This window comes from Opisthorchis viverrini, assembly GCF_000715545.1.
Source record: "Opisthorchis viverrini unplaced genomic scaffold opera_v5_280, whole genome shotgun sequence".
NCBI classification, from domain to species: domain Eukaryota; kingdom Metazoa; phylum Platyhelminthes; class Trematoda; order Opisthorchiida; family Opisthorchiidae; genus Opisthorchis; species Opisthorchis viverrini.
In genome coordinates, this window is record NW_008751939.1 from 408,535 (window position 1) to 423,832 (window position 15,298).

General features: G+C 45.9%; 1 protein-coding gene across 1 annotated transcript in view; it reads left to right on the forward strand.

Moving 5' to 3' along the window:
- Nucleotides 1–5,193: 5,193 nt before the first annotated feature.
- Nucleotides 5,194–15,298, forward strand: part of T265_09508 (hypothetical protein) — a gene marked incomplete at both ends in the record, with an annotated part of 71,346 nt that continues 61,241 nt past the window's right edge. Inside the window, 3 exons of the mRNA XM_009175596.1 lie at nucleotides 5,194–5,237; nucleotides 13,105–13,486; nucleotides 14,708–14,924. Coding sequence (XP_009173860.1) covers nucleotides 5,194–5,237; nucleotides 13,105–13,486; nucleotides 14,708–14,924 — 643 coding nt within the window. The remainder of the gene's footprint in view (nucleotides 5,238–13,104; nucleotides 13,487–14,707; nucleotides 14,925–15,298) is intronic.

Below are 15,298 nucleotides of genomic sequence, written 5' to 3' on the forward strand. Positions count from 1 at the left end.
AGATGCTGTAGAAAAGCCAATGGCTAGTTTAATGGTTTTTGGAAAGGTTTTATTTGAAAACCGCTTCTTAAATGGTTGCAACCTTCGGTCAAGATTTCTACTGGTAAGTTGTAACGGCTCCTTGCCTGTTCCTTCTCCATACTGGGGCTGGTACGAATAATGAAGCTCCCTCCAAGCACCGATCCTTGAAATAAAACTTGAGGCTTAACCAGTGGAGATCGGAACTGCCTTATGGTCATAGAATTGAGTGAGTGCATTCGAAGTTCAATCCACGCTTCGATGGCTCCTGCTGGGAATTTATAGATATGCAGAGGATCGTTGGCCCACCGGACTGCTGGTTTGTATTTGTAGCATCTTGGTTGTGGAAAATGTGTAGAAGAAAACGAATGCAGTAAATTTGTTCGGATACTCTCAATGCGTGAGCTCAACAGCCGAGGGCTACGAGGTATCAGCGGTCATCTTAGCTCAATTTGACGGGCAGCATAACGCAAACTCTGCTGTTTCACCAGATCTGACCTTCTGGTCTCCCTTTTTTCAGCGTTTACGCTTTTCTTGTCATGCGTCAGGCAGGAAGCCCCTTGTTTTTCAACCCCTCTCTTTGTTTCTTTTTGCCAGCCACCTTCTAATCCTAATGGCCCGATCTTTCTCCATATTCTTTGTAAAAACGCATAGCAACTGTGCTTCCCTGCCTTTGCCAGTTTGGTGAAGACCACTCTCGCATAGGATAATGCACAGCCCCTATGACGCTCTCCCTTATCCTAAACCCAGTGCCCACAATCTTTGCCAGTCATACTTTTATTCCGACTGTAACATAATGGTCATGCCTAACGGTATGCCACCCACAAGTTAAGAATAAACTTTATTACTATTGTCAATAACGTCTCAGGTCTGAGTTTTTCGGTCGATAATCCGCCCTTACCCAGAATTCCAATGCCTTCAGCCCAACTCTCTCCAGCCCTGTTGGATAAGTTAAATTCTATATGCCAGTTAACAAGCCCGTCACTACCACCGCGGAGTTCTGGCTAGCCATCACTGAGATCCATCCCTCTCCATAACCTTATGTCGTGCACGAATGGCAGCCCGCAGAGGCGAGGATAATCCGGCAACGTATCTACATACAATATCGACAGTCCACCTCGAAAACACCCCTCTTGTCGAGGCTCTGGGACCCCACTACAGGGTCACACGTTTTCCGTCTGCTTTTGGAAGTGATCCATCTTGACGGTAACCCATGAATTAACGGTATGCTGGATCGTGCACAGGAACGTACTGTAATTTATCTGGTCGAAGAACTCTCTGAGTTAACTGAGTTAACGTACCAGCCGTGCATATGTACGCGGAATCCTGCGATGAGTTACAATAACTCCGTAAGCACAGTGAGGTGTAGTCGGTTCAGCTTTCGTTTTTTCTATGGCTTTTAAGCTAGAAAGAGTTCATCCAGTATCCGCGCGAGCTCTGATATGCCGAAAGCGTGTACCTAACATTAAATCCAGCCGAATGCTGTTTGTCACTGACGACTCCAGAGGAACTTAGCATTCTCGGAATACTGTCGCATCACAGGCCTCAAATCTGAACTAGTTTTAAGCGTTTAACAACTTTTGTAGTTCGTTTGACAGCTGCGTTAGTTTATAAGACTTAGAACAAAACCAGGGGTGAAGGACTATTTTTGTCACATCATTACCGGTTTGCAGGCCTTTATAAACACGCCATGTCATCTAAAGCTGTCTCGGGTTCTGAGCTTTTCAATGCTCCCGCATGTTTTCGTTCTGATCAACCGATGGGGTCCAAGATATCTCCTTTCGGTACGTTCATTTTGGTTATTCTTACCAGATTTTCAACAGATCGCTTCACGTTTATCCGAAAGTCTTGGGTAGTTTTAATTTTGGTCCATGTGGACCATGCGGACTTAATATCCTGAAGACCCACAGTATATAAGCGAGAATTCGTTAGGCGTATTTCATCTTCCCGTAGCAGGCAGCAACAGTGCTATGATCAGTCCGTCCCAGTGGTTCTCTGACCGTCACCACTGCTAAGGAGGACAGATTTGTGGACAAAGAAACCAGAGTTCTCACACATTTCCGCAGGTGGCCCCTGGTTGACTGACCGCATTCAGTATTTTTCTAGTGACTCCTTTCAGAATAAAGTCGCCTGAATAAACCACTGCCATGGTATATGCAGTTTGATTAGTCGATGCATTCAGATGTGATATCCATTACCATGTGCATCTTATGATTACCTAAATATGTCCGCAACTTGCTTAGCTCACACACAGTGCTTTCGACTTCGGCAAAGATCAGAATCAATTCATGTTCATTGCTGATATGCCCTACTTGGTGACCGACCACAGGATAGGTGGTGGCTAGAAAGGAAGCGTTTTTAAAAAACAAACATGTCTCACTCCGTCATTGTAACCTTCACCCTGACGTAATGATATAGCCCGTATCCCTATTCCTTGAACCATGACCTGGGCACAAACATGGCGGTACTTTTCAAAATCTGTAGTTAGTCACCAGCTCATCAATCCTGGCGTTCCCTCACCTGACCTCGCATTTTAACCATGCTTGCTTCCGCAGTCTCATTCGGGAGTCCAGTTTGACAGCTGTCACACGAGTAAATAATTTTGGGATCACGCATTTTTCACTAACTGTGTACAATTTTAAGGATACACGATCACAAGTGCTGCGCCGTTAGAGGTTTCAGAGAATACACTGCAAGGCCTGTGTCCACAAGCGCACGGCAATTAAATGAAGTAGACATATGGCCGGTCTCAGCGACTAGGTTCTTTGTCTGACTTTGAATAATGAATCTTTTACAAAGGAGCTTCTTTTAGAAGCAGTCTGAACGTTTCCAAAAGATTGTCACTTCGGAACTTCTGTTTTACTTTGAACCCCAGCACTTGTCTCAGATTTGGTTCAGTCAAGTCAACGAATAGCCGTTTGAATTCGCCGCTTATTCGTATGCACGGTGGATGGTTCGACTAGTAAACTTGTTTTTTAAGTCGGTGAGGCCACTGTTTATGGCTTTAGGTTTATGACCTTAGGGTGTCATTTTGGGGGCAGTTACTTGTTGGTATACGGTTGTTCCTGCTTTAGTTTCGTGCAATCTGATATGCTCTCCATAGGACATCCTTGTCTTGTAATTTTGGATTCCTACCCATGCCACCTCAGGTGTGATAAGGTTTACTGTTTACGTCACTTCCCCTTTTCCCATTAAACACAAACCCCACCAGTCATGCCTTTATTCTGACTGTAATGCTATGATCATGCCCGACGATATGCTACCCACTAGTTGGGAATAAATATTATTATTATTATTACTTGCACAGCTTGAGCTCCAAACTTAGTCACGGAATAAACCAATTCTGATGGACGTACCAGACACCGAAACTCGTATCTCTACCTCCGTCCCGATGGTGAATGGGTAAGCTTGTCACTATTATCAGGGCGAAAAAAATTAACCACCAATTTTTCTGCCCGAAACATCGTGCTGTATTTGTTCGAATTTCCGAGAATTACAGATGATGGCGTTGAGGTGGTGATGATCAGGCTAAAGAGTTTTGTTCGTCATGTAGGCGTTTGTATGCAGGACTTTTGCCAATAATCTGATATGCAAACTGTACAGAGTTAGTAAGCTACCTGATTTTTTGTTGGTCCAAACAATTTTAAACTTGATTAAAGCTAGAAAGTTCGACAAGTTTATAGGTGATAAGCTAAAATTTCTTTATAAATTGGTGACTCAAAACGCCATTGTATTAGCTCGGTGCTCAGCAGTCACTTTCGATTTAATGTACGTTTAGTGGATGGGGCGAGAAAAATTGTGAGAGAAGTCGGTGTTCATCCTATCGATGAAATACTCTATATGGCAGGACCGCAATCCGTTAGATTTCGAATATGCTAATAGTACATCCTTACTAACACACACAACTTCGTCTCATATGAGTTGCAGCCGAGAGAGCACAGGTTCTCTCACGGATACCAAAACAACCATCTTGCGGTTCAGCTGAAAGATTATATAGCTGAAGGTAACAAATTTTTCCTTTAGTCCCTTTCATGTCCCAACCGGGAAATCTTGTTACAAAAATGACATCATTTTNACTTCGTCTCATATGAGTTGCAGCCGAGAGAGCACAGGTTCTCTCACGGATACCACAACATCCATCTTGCGGTTCAGCTGAAAGATTATATAGCTGAAGGTAACAAATTTTTCCTTTAGTCCCTTTCATGTCCCAACCGGGAAATCTTGTTACAAAAATGACATCATTTTTCCGGTGCAATTATTGTTTCACAGTAAAGTCTTAAGGATTGGTATAGGTGTTTAATTACATCTCTAATTATATCCGTGAGCTTCATGTCGTGATTCACTAAAAATATGGGGACAATAAACGTCTGTTTCTACATATTTCCTCCCAGTTGGTCACACTGGCGACCGCAAAGTCTAGCAGTAAAAACTAGTGTCCTTCTTGTCGCTGCTGATAATCCACCACAACTTTAACCTCGTTTATTTGCTCAAATTTGAGTTCCCTACCCAGACAGGGACTTTTGAAATCCAGTGTGCGCAATTTTTTGATGAAACTTCGGCAATTTTTTGACTGGCATTATATGTCGGTAACCACAGACGTTTTGGGTTACAATGGTTTCCTTCCGTTTTGATTTATCAGTGATTCTCTTGAACTTTAAAGCACCATGCGTAAACTTCGGGCACTACTTCCGTTATCACTTTGACCGTCACCAAATTCTCACGCTTGTTAACAAAACTCCTAATTTCCTTATGATTAGCTGAACGTTGGAGCACTCGATTGGCGTGAAATCCTGTGCTGATTCAGCTTCCTACGATTCTTTGTCATGTGTATTGGTGCATACTGCCATACATGGTACCATCCTCTGATGACGATGGTTAGACTGTTGCCAGCGACTACCCGACCCAGCATGTCATTCACTGTCCATGGAGCCCTGATGCCCTCACTGCCATTCAAACACTGTCCCCGTACACATCACCTTCCAAACTTCAGCTATAGTTATCCATCCCCCTTACAACCGTCCTTCATTCGATTTAGCTGGTCTTCTGTCTACAGTCACGTGGACCCGCAAGTGAAGGGAAATTATCCGTGACCCTGCATCGGCCCGACTCCACCTGTGTCAGTCTCCTCACTTAATCCAGATCCAGCTACCACGGAAATGCGTACCCTTTCTCTCAATGAGGCATCTTGAAGACCGTTACGGAGCTGTCTATAAACTGAAGTATGTCATTGAAATGATGGCATGGCAGTGCCTATCCAGTGTGATGACACCAAGGAACTATTTCCTTCACCATCTTGACCGCAACCCCTAGCCCACTGAAGCCTGTGATTGCAACTACAAGCAAATATTTCATCTGGCTTTGAACACCTTTAAGAGGGCTCAATTCTAACCCGGATTCACATAGCCTGTGTTTCAGTTGCACCTTCAGTTCTCCTCCACCAAAATTTCAATTCCATATAAGGTGTTCGTTCGGCATTATGCACCAGTACTGTCTCCCAATCGAATCTATATTTCACATCTGACTTCCCTACAACAGCGACACCAGCAAGTCTGCTTGATTTCAGGTTAAAACATATTTTCGAGAGCAAACTTTCCGTTTGCTTCCACTTCGAGTTCTTCATTTTTCACCTTCCGTTTTGCTTTTTGTGACACGGGCTATTTACTCAACCGCCCAAGGTCACTTATAACCAGTAACGAATTCCACTTTTAGTTGATGCCAGCCGGCTCCATCTTTAAACAAGTGGGACCTCATGCCCATTGTCCTAGTTCTTTCGGCTCCCGCAATTTCGATGGTTGTTGACTTAACAACCAAGCCTCGTTGGGTGTACCTTCCTCCCCGCTGTGTTGTTGCCTGTCAGGTTTAGGCTGTAACGACCCGGTCATGATTCAATTGGCATGTTCCCTACAGGTTGGGAAATGAAACTCTCATTAATAATATTTCATCAGATATTGTTCACTGCTCATGACATTTTCCTCTTTTTTGTGCACTCTCCAGTATCTGCAAATCCTCCTAGTCACGCTTTAGTTTGACTATAAAAGTATGAACATGCCTCACGGCGGCCACCCACAATTTGTGAATAAACATTATCATTATTAATATTATCTAACTAGAACAGATAACCTTTAATGTGTTGTGCTTCTGCGAAGGCAGAAGGAAACTTCATACACCGTTAGATGAAAACACTTGGACACGAAATCTACCGTTTGGACGCAGCTTTGCGGGCGGCGGACTCAGTGGGTATATCTACTTATAAAATAGCTTTGTGAAAAACCAACGTATTTCAATGCCGCGAAAGAAGCCACTGGAAAGGTGGGTTACAAGCGTTGTGTAATGCAGTGAAGTGTTTCAAGAGAAGCGACACGATAAAACAGGTGACAGTTATCCGGAACGAATACGGTTAAACGGAAGGATAGGTAGTCACACGAGGGGGGCAAAGTCTCTGAGGCCTTCGGTAAACAGTGCTCGGAACGGTTGCTTATGAGAGAATCTTGCATAGCTTCGAGGTTTTGCCTAGAACCATGTGAATGGAACGTTTGACTGTAGGCATCAGCTGCCCGCATTAGATACTCAGTTTCTCGTGCGTAACGATTAGGTGTTCAGCAAAGAGGCTTCGTTCAAGGACAGCACACTACCTGCAAACTCCTGAGTGCACTTCAATGGGTCTAGTCAGGCCAATGAAATTACCCAGTCATACTGGGTATGGTGCTAATCCAGCCGAGGAAGCGCCGGTTGGCGAAGGAAGGCTAGGCATACAGCAGCTAAGGTGAGCAAGACAAAAATGTGTTGTGAATGAAACTCGGGTACTTAAAAACAAGTATTTAAGCGCCTTTATCTCCTCGAAAAATTCGCTCAGGACTACTATACACGTTGTTTGATGCCGCAGGCTATTGACACGCCGAAATTGAGTTCGCCGAAACTGTAGGGTTTTCGAAGTTGCCATTTTTATGTGAAGTTAGTCTAATCAATTTGCACCTTCCCGTGACATGTTGGACGTAGCACTTTGTTTCAGTGAGCGAAATGTCAAGGTCATTGACCATCGCCGATTTGGATTTTTTGCCGGTTTATGCGACATAAAACAGGAAATCGCACTTTAGCATATTTTGTCGTTCCGCGGTGTTCCTGAAGAATAAAAATAACATCTTAAGAGTATTTCATACAAATGCTGCCCTATAGGTTCAGTCGCAGGCGTTTGTTTGCTTTAGACACGTCAGATTTAACCAATGGGATATTTTTGTTTGGTGAACCTGCTCACAAGACATTTTCCCCATGGATCTCGTGTTCCATAAGTGCAATAAAGTTAGATAACAGCACAAACTTGCAGTGGCAGGGCGAGGGACACCTGTGGGTGAACCTCTTTCCCAGATATGCATAACTAACTTGTAGATAATACAGTGCTGCCAGAAGGCTGTGGGTGTCTTTCCCATTATAACTATGACGTTCTATAGATGGTGACCACCAATCATGAAGCGGTCACCACGATGACGGTAGCCTCCTCGACTACCTATTGTAGCTGCTGAATTCGTTTCTATGTGCGACGCTAATTAGGGTTCCCCACATATGCGCGGCAGCCCAATCCAATGAGCAACGACGGCCCCTTGTACTCGTATCTCTACTAGTTTTCACTCATCTCGAATACTTGTTGTAACTGCTAGGCTCGCGTTTATGTGCAACGTTGATAATGAGACTGCACCTATGCAGAGTAGCATAATCCGATGGTCAATGACGGTCTTGTATACCGTTAACTATACGCGATCCCGCTTGTCTTCGCTAGCTACAGTAAACATCAGTACAATTTATATGCCGACCGGTAAAAATAAGGCCTCAGCTATGCATGATAGCCACATCTGACAGCCTGTTATACACACAACTGTACTCGAGGTCATCTAACTTGGCTATTGATCGTACCTGTTGAGTCAGTGTCCTTGTACATACATACCTAATCTAATGGCGACCGATTAACCAAATACTCAAAACTGTACGCGATATCGTCTACCTTGACTACTTATTGAAACTGGTAGGCCAGTGCCTATATGCGACGCTGTTTAGTAGGCCTGGGCTATGCGTGACGTCTTAACGACCAACGGCTGCCCGTCATACTCGTAACCGCACTTGATATCGCCTACCCTGGCTGCTTATCGTAATTGCAGCAACTGAGTCTATGTGCAACGCTTAGTATAAAGCTGAGGGTCTTTCATACTATACGCGATGCCGCTTATCTTCGCTACCTACTGTAAACATCACTCCAATATATATGCCGACCAGTATAAACAGGGACTCAACTATGAGTGATAGCATAATCTGACAGCCTGTTATACTCACAACTGTACTCGAAGTCACCTAACTTGGCTATTCATCGTCATACTCATACTTACTCGATGCCGTTTATGTTTGCTACCTTCAGTAAACATCGCAACTGTATTTGACGTAACCTACGTGACTACCTATAGTAACTGCCAGGCCCGCACACATGCTCGTAGCTAACCATAATGCCCCGACAACACATAATAGACTAACCCAACGATCAACGGTGGTCATCGCCTGTCAAAATGCAATCACCACCCATTTTGATAGCGCGCTCCCAAATCCTACTCTTGATTGTACCCCCTCAACCACTCCCTCCATTACCCGAAACAATGAGCTGTCGTTCACCTCGGCTACTTAGCGTAACTGCTATTCGCGACGCAGATAATGGGGCCTCACCTATGCACGGCAACGTAATACAATCGCCAACGACGGCGCTCCATACTCATAACTCCACGCGTTGATGATGCGCCCGCCATGAATTTACGAAAACACCATTGGCGAATTGCATTTTATTCATTGGCATCACTGATACAAGCTTAATTGGTAGTCGCTCCATTTTTCATGTTCTTAAGATCCACTTCACGGGACAAGGATTCTGAAACGGAAAATGGGCAAGCAATTAACCTTCTGGAACAGCACTTAAGCATCTGGATGTAATGGAATTTTATTTGTTTGCTTACCTAGTGGTTCATAATTCCCATTACCGTGATGAGGGATAAATGTATAGTCGTTGCGGATTGCCATGGGTTCATTGAATCGGCATTTGGGGCCTTCGAGTTACAATCACACGAATTCCTCGTCATCACGGGATTCGAAAGCGAGGTCTGCAAAGCGTATGCTAAAAAATTAGGCCTCAAATTACCGGTCTCCATCAACTCCGAAATTGGACAAAACAGTTTGATTGCGACTGTCTTACGGGGCACACTCGGCTTGTCCTCCATGGACCGATCAAGATCAACATCAAAGCAAGCTCTTTTAGCTGAACGGTAGGTAGACTGACCGGCAACTAATGGGAATAGCTTAATTTATACATGTGCACTCACTTGGTGGACGCGCCTGAAGATTTTCTCCACACAGCGGGCAGGGCTCATTGCCGCAGCAATAACGGTGATATGGAAGTCGATCACGTTGACACCACCAATCAGCAGGGTCAGTTGGCTGGCCACAGAGACCACAGGGAACAGCGTCGTTTGACGTCGAACGCCACCGTGGTTGTTTGCGGTTGCCATCTAACACCAGAGGCTGGTTGTCCTGTGCACTAATTGCATTTTGACGCAACATCAGCTGGCTTTGGACAATCAGACGCTTCATGCACCCAGCAGCCTTACGCGGATCCAGCAGCTTCAGTTTGCCAACCAACCGATCAAGCTGCTTGTGCAAATGCTCTATTGGTGATGGATCTGGCTTTGGAACCAGAGATAAAGGTACTCCTTCCTCCGGTAAGTTATATTCAGCAAGCCACCTTTGATGGATTGGAAATTGACCTAGACACTGCATGTTCGATCAATCAACTTACCGCATGGGAACGAGTGGCCTCTGAATACTGAAAATAGGTGTACACAAGGCAGCCACATTGATTGGTAAAATATGCACGTGCAGGTTCCGGCCGAGGTGTTTACTGTCTGAGAACATTTGGGGGTTTGTACCACAAACTGACTGTTACTAACAACGGGCTTCTCACCTTGAAGCGATCTGTCTGCTTGTATAGCAGATTTGGCGTGCATATTCCAATGTGCCTGAGAACCTGATTAGCGGCGTATGTCGTCATCCGGGAAACCACACGTAGAACGTAGATGTCTCCCTCCCGAATTTCTCGACGGTCACAACAATAAGTGGTGTGCATTTCATATTCCAAAAATTAGCCATTCGCTGTGATGAGCGACCTTCAGAACGGCATGCTCCAGGCTGAGTGATGCACGCACCTCTTCAAACGCCCGTTGGCGTTCTCCAGGCGGTTGTTGGTCACATTCCCAAAATGTACCAACCCACGTTGTGCATGAATGGCCCACTTTCGGGTGATGTGGAGCCAGTGGGCAGTCAAATAAGAGACAAAACAGGGATCTGTTCGCCTCAAGATTTGCAAATCGTGGCGAAATCTACGGGATTAGTGTTTTGTGCGCAGTCAGTTCCTCAGCTGCATTATCAGAGCGGGCCATGCGGTGGAATAAGTGTCGACTGTGGTTGGAAATTTTCTGCAAAGTTTACACCAAAGCTATGGAACATATGTGCTTCTGGATGGCTTTCCGTGCGTAAATACAGCACAGCATTACATCGCAGCCAAATACAGCTTTGGCAGCCCGCATCTGTGAAGTCATTTTGTCCATGACGAACGTTTTGACTGCATATTGTCCACCCATCATATCCTTGAACAAGCTGAACAGCTTGCGCAATGGCGCAAAATGCTCGCTTTCGACAAAGGCATACATTACGGGTCGACCGATCCCCATGCCATCTGTCACAAGGAATGTATAAAGCTTGTAACTTAACAGCGAACGTCAGTGGCTCGAAATTTATTTACCCAAGACGGTTAGTACCGTGTGTAGCATCAACGTTTACAACGTCCGGGAAACGTCTAAAGAGTGCTATCTGCTGCGTTCGAGAAAAACACAAGTGACTATATCTGCCACCCTCCGATTCCACCAGCAGCACGCGACCGCACTCTTGAAACTTGGCTATGATGGACGACATGTCATCTAAGAAACCAACGAAAAGGTAACCAACGACCTACTTAACAATGGGGGGTCGACACTTGACGCGATAGTTACGCACATCCTTGATAGTGAGTACCTTTCCAAAGTGGTCGGCGACGTACTGCCGAATATCCGATGACGGAGCACCATATTTTAAAAGGGTAGAACACTCCTTTAATTCATCAGTTGTCAGTCGCCGGTCGATGGGGAGCCTATCAAAAATAAACTTGCTGCGTGGATGGTTGTGCTCCAGGTAGTAAGAAGTAACCCCCAAGCAGTCATGGTACCGGCGAACGTGGAACCTTGCCGGACAACCAGTACGACGTGTGCTACAACGTATACACAGTCAACCAATAACTTACTAGGTGAGACGAATTCCACGGCTTCTGCTTCGTTTGCGGGGATGTCTGCTGCAACGGTAGGAGGCTTTTTCATACAAAAGTAGCGAATTGCTGCTCCTTTTGGAGTCTATATGGACGAAAACAACGAAATGTTTCGTCTGGTACTCTTTCAAGGCAATGTGAAAAGCATTGAACGAGAGAAAACTTTGACGAGCTAAATTCTCCACGAAATCATCTTCCGCATTGACGTGCTCAGCCATATCAGCCATTTAAAATATGAATATCCCGGGTCTTGAATATCGTGTGGATTGGGTAGATTTAAACAACTTTCAACCAACCTGCGGCCGTTTGGGAAGATCTCATACGCCCGAAAAATTACCATCAAATGTTAAAACTCTATGTTAATGTTTTCCTCCTTCGAACCACGGCCTCAGAGAAATTTTCGGCGTGCGTCTAGCCCACGGCTTGTTTGATGTGTACCTATCAGGAAGGTCAGATTCATGAAAGCAAATTCAGAACGCCCCGAACCTACTGCTACACCAAAAACTCAACTGGAAAGCCGGCAAGCATACAGGCCGGTCAATCATTCAATCAATTCAGCAAAACCTGATGAGTATTCTTGCGGCTACAGAAGCAGGGCCGAATGTGATCAGCGTTCAGGCATTTCACAGAGGCACGATCGATGTTGATGGGTGTTCACTAACGCCTATCAGAAAGCTTGGATCAATGTCAGAAGGTCCCCTTTAAATAGCATGGGGCCGTTGTAACTTTTGCTCTCTTACTCACTCGCTTGTTCGGAACACAGCCGTTGTCTTCCCTTCTGTGAGTCTTTTCTCTCCGACACTAGGCACTGGGGCGGGTCAGCAGCAGATACCACAGATTAACGAATCAGCAGATATAACAGTGCCTCCCACTGCATTTGATAGCCTATGAATATCACCGTTGTGTAGATTTGGTCCGTCTCAGAAGCTACTATGATCACGCTTCTTTGCCAGCTTACGTCGATTAGATGATGAGAAACTTGAGTTCAGTATCTGCTCCAGTGGCCGTTGAGATAAACTGCTTCTCTGGCCGGATAATAGATAATCGCTTCAAACTCTAGGTAGTTTGGTTTGTTTCCTATTTTGCAAGCCCAGTAAATAATCAAACACGTTATTGGGCAAATTTGTCCACATATGCCTCAGAGTTCATTCAGTGTGTGGTAAGGCTGAGCAACTCAGGAATCTCAGCATAAGCTCAGTTCCAAGTCCACTACGATTACAGGACAGCGTAATCATTCCATTGTGATGGGCGGGATAACTACTTTCTCTCTGACTGAAAGGGCACTCATGGTGAAGTCTGCTTCTTGAATCGCGTGCCGCTGGCCGAAGTGGGAACCTCGCAGATTACACCTGCTTCGCGGCGACCATTCGAAGCCGGGTTGGGCGACTGCTATAGATTCCCAGCTAGATGAAAGCAATCCAATTGGAGGCAGACGGTGAGTAGACGCGGTAGTGTTCCGGATGTAGGAGGAGAGAATAGAATAGAAGTAGCTTCACCCTCGTAAACTATAATCAGCTTAGATGATGTGGGGGTAGCATCTGGTCAGTCAGAGAGCTTTGACATTAATATGACCAATGCGAATAGCGATGGACTCAAGCCCGGCGCACAAGTATTATGTGTGCCGACCTCCCTGGTAACCCAACTTTCGGCTCCTCACCCTCGGAGGCCTCTGAGACAGTGTCGAAATGATTGTACACACACTGCCTCAGCCCTTTCAACGAATTCGGCGATGTTAAACAGTCAGCTTACCTTGAAAAACCGTCCATACTCGCACTCACAGAGACCTGGCTCACACCAGGTGCCACTGACGCCGAGATCTCGATAGACGGTTATTATATTTTTCGAGCTGACTCAAAACGAGGGAGGGCTGGTGGGATCGCTCTGTACTTATATGCGGCTCTACCAATCCCGCTTGTCCCCTCTGATACCACTCCTGCACCATTTTGCGATGCACTCCCGCTGCGCGGATCTGATTCTTTCCTTCCCGCTGTGGTCTACCGTAGCCCCCCAAGTCCCCCAGAAGATAACCAATTCCTCGTACGAACCCTTGAGCAACTCTCCTTCAACTACCTTTTGATTCATCTCCTGCTGGTAGGTGACTTCAACGCTCCAAAGGCCTCCTGGATGGAGCTCTAGCGCGTCGAAACAAGCGAACTTTTCCAGCGGCGCTGACTGAAGTCCTTCAACAGAATGATGGACTCAATATGTCGTTGCACCCACCAGATACCGCGCAGGCTAACTACCACCCCTCCTGGATTTGGTCATCACCATTGAAAGACACTTCGTTGATCAAGTAACAGTTAACGCTCCGCTGGGACATAGCAACCACTGTGTGCGAACCTTTGATGTCATCTGCTACTGGGCACGAAATCCCGGAAATCAAATATGGTTTCGAGAATTCTGCCGTGCAGACTTCCCAGAAATGCGCATCTTACTTGAACAAGTCACAATGGGAACAGCTCCTGTGGAAGAACGGTATTGGACCAATGTCCAGAAAGTTCACGAGGGGACGCGATGACTACGGGGGATACAGAAGATGAGCTGGCACTTCGTAAAGTGCGGAACCGCTGTAGACCAGAAATCCGCCGATGGAACATACGAAAACAAGCCACCATCCTGGACCTCACTCGAAAAAACAAAAATGTATTGTTCAAATACATGAGACCGCCGCAGAAACAAGCCATCCGAGTTCTCCTTGAGGGACAGGAACGGATAGCCAACGAGTGACCCAACAGTGGTATCTGAGGTTTAATGAGAGCACTATGCGTGTCTATACTCAGCGCCAGGGTCCTTGTCACATTCACTCTTGTCAAGGCGTAACTACTAGCAGCCTCTAGCCGACTTGGTCTTCACGGTGGAGGAAATTCGTCTACCCCTGCGCAAATTCAACACATTCTGCAGGTTGGGGCCCAACGATGTCCATCCAAGGATCCTGAAGGAAATGTCGCTCGCGCTGGCAAATCACTTACACCTGGTGTTTCGTCAGTCGCTTGACGAAGGCCGCCTTCCCTCTGCTTGGAAGGAAGCGATTGTCACGCCAATCTACAAAACTATTGACCGAATATCGCCTGGGAGCTACAGGCCTATATGCCTCACTAGCCTGGCGTGCAAGATGATGGAACGCATTCTGAAGCGAGCTATCCTAGATCACCTTACGTCCAGCAACCTGATATCTCCAGCTCAACACGGATTTCTCCCAAACTGTCCTTTCGTGGCAAACATGCTCGTGTATATGGACAGCTTAACCCAAGCCAAGGACGAAGGGCTCATTTCGAATGCCATATTTTAGGACTTTTAAAAAGCATCTGACAGGGTCCCACACGTTCCGCTGCTCCACAAACTCGAGTCTTACGGGATTCAAGGGAAAATCCTTCGCTGGATCAAGGCGTTCCTATCAGACAGATCATTCTGAGTGAGAGTAGGTTCGGCCTACTCTTCTCCAGCGCCGGTCTCCATTGGAGTTCCTCAAGGCTCCGTTCTGCGGCCAGTGCTGTTTCTGATCCACGTCAACGACCTCCCATATGTTCTTGTAAGTCCATGTCTACCTTTTGCATACGACTTGAAATCCTGGAGTTCCAATGCCAGTGCCCTCCAAATGGATGTAGACGCTGCCAAGCAGTAGTCGTTGGACTGGGACCTTCCTCTGAATGACAAAAAGCGCGCCCATATGTCGTTTGGAGGGGATTCAGCGAATGCCTTTGTTATGCGTGATGAAAAGGGACCAGAAAACATCATGAGGATAGATGCCAAGAAGGATTTGCGCATCTGGGTCTCCTCAAACATGTCCCTCTCACTGAACCATGAGAAATCGGCCCAAAAGGCATTCACCATTTTACGGATGATCCGACGAACCTTCTCCAGTATTACTCGCATGGACTTCCAAATACTCTATGGGGCCTACGT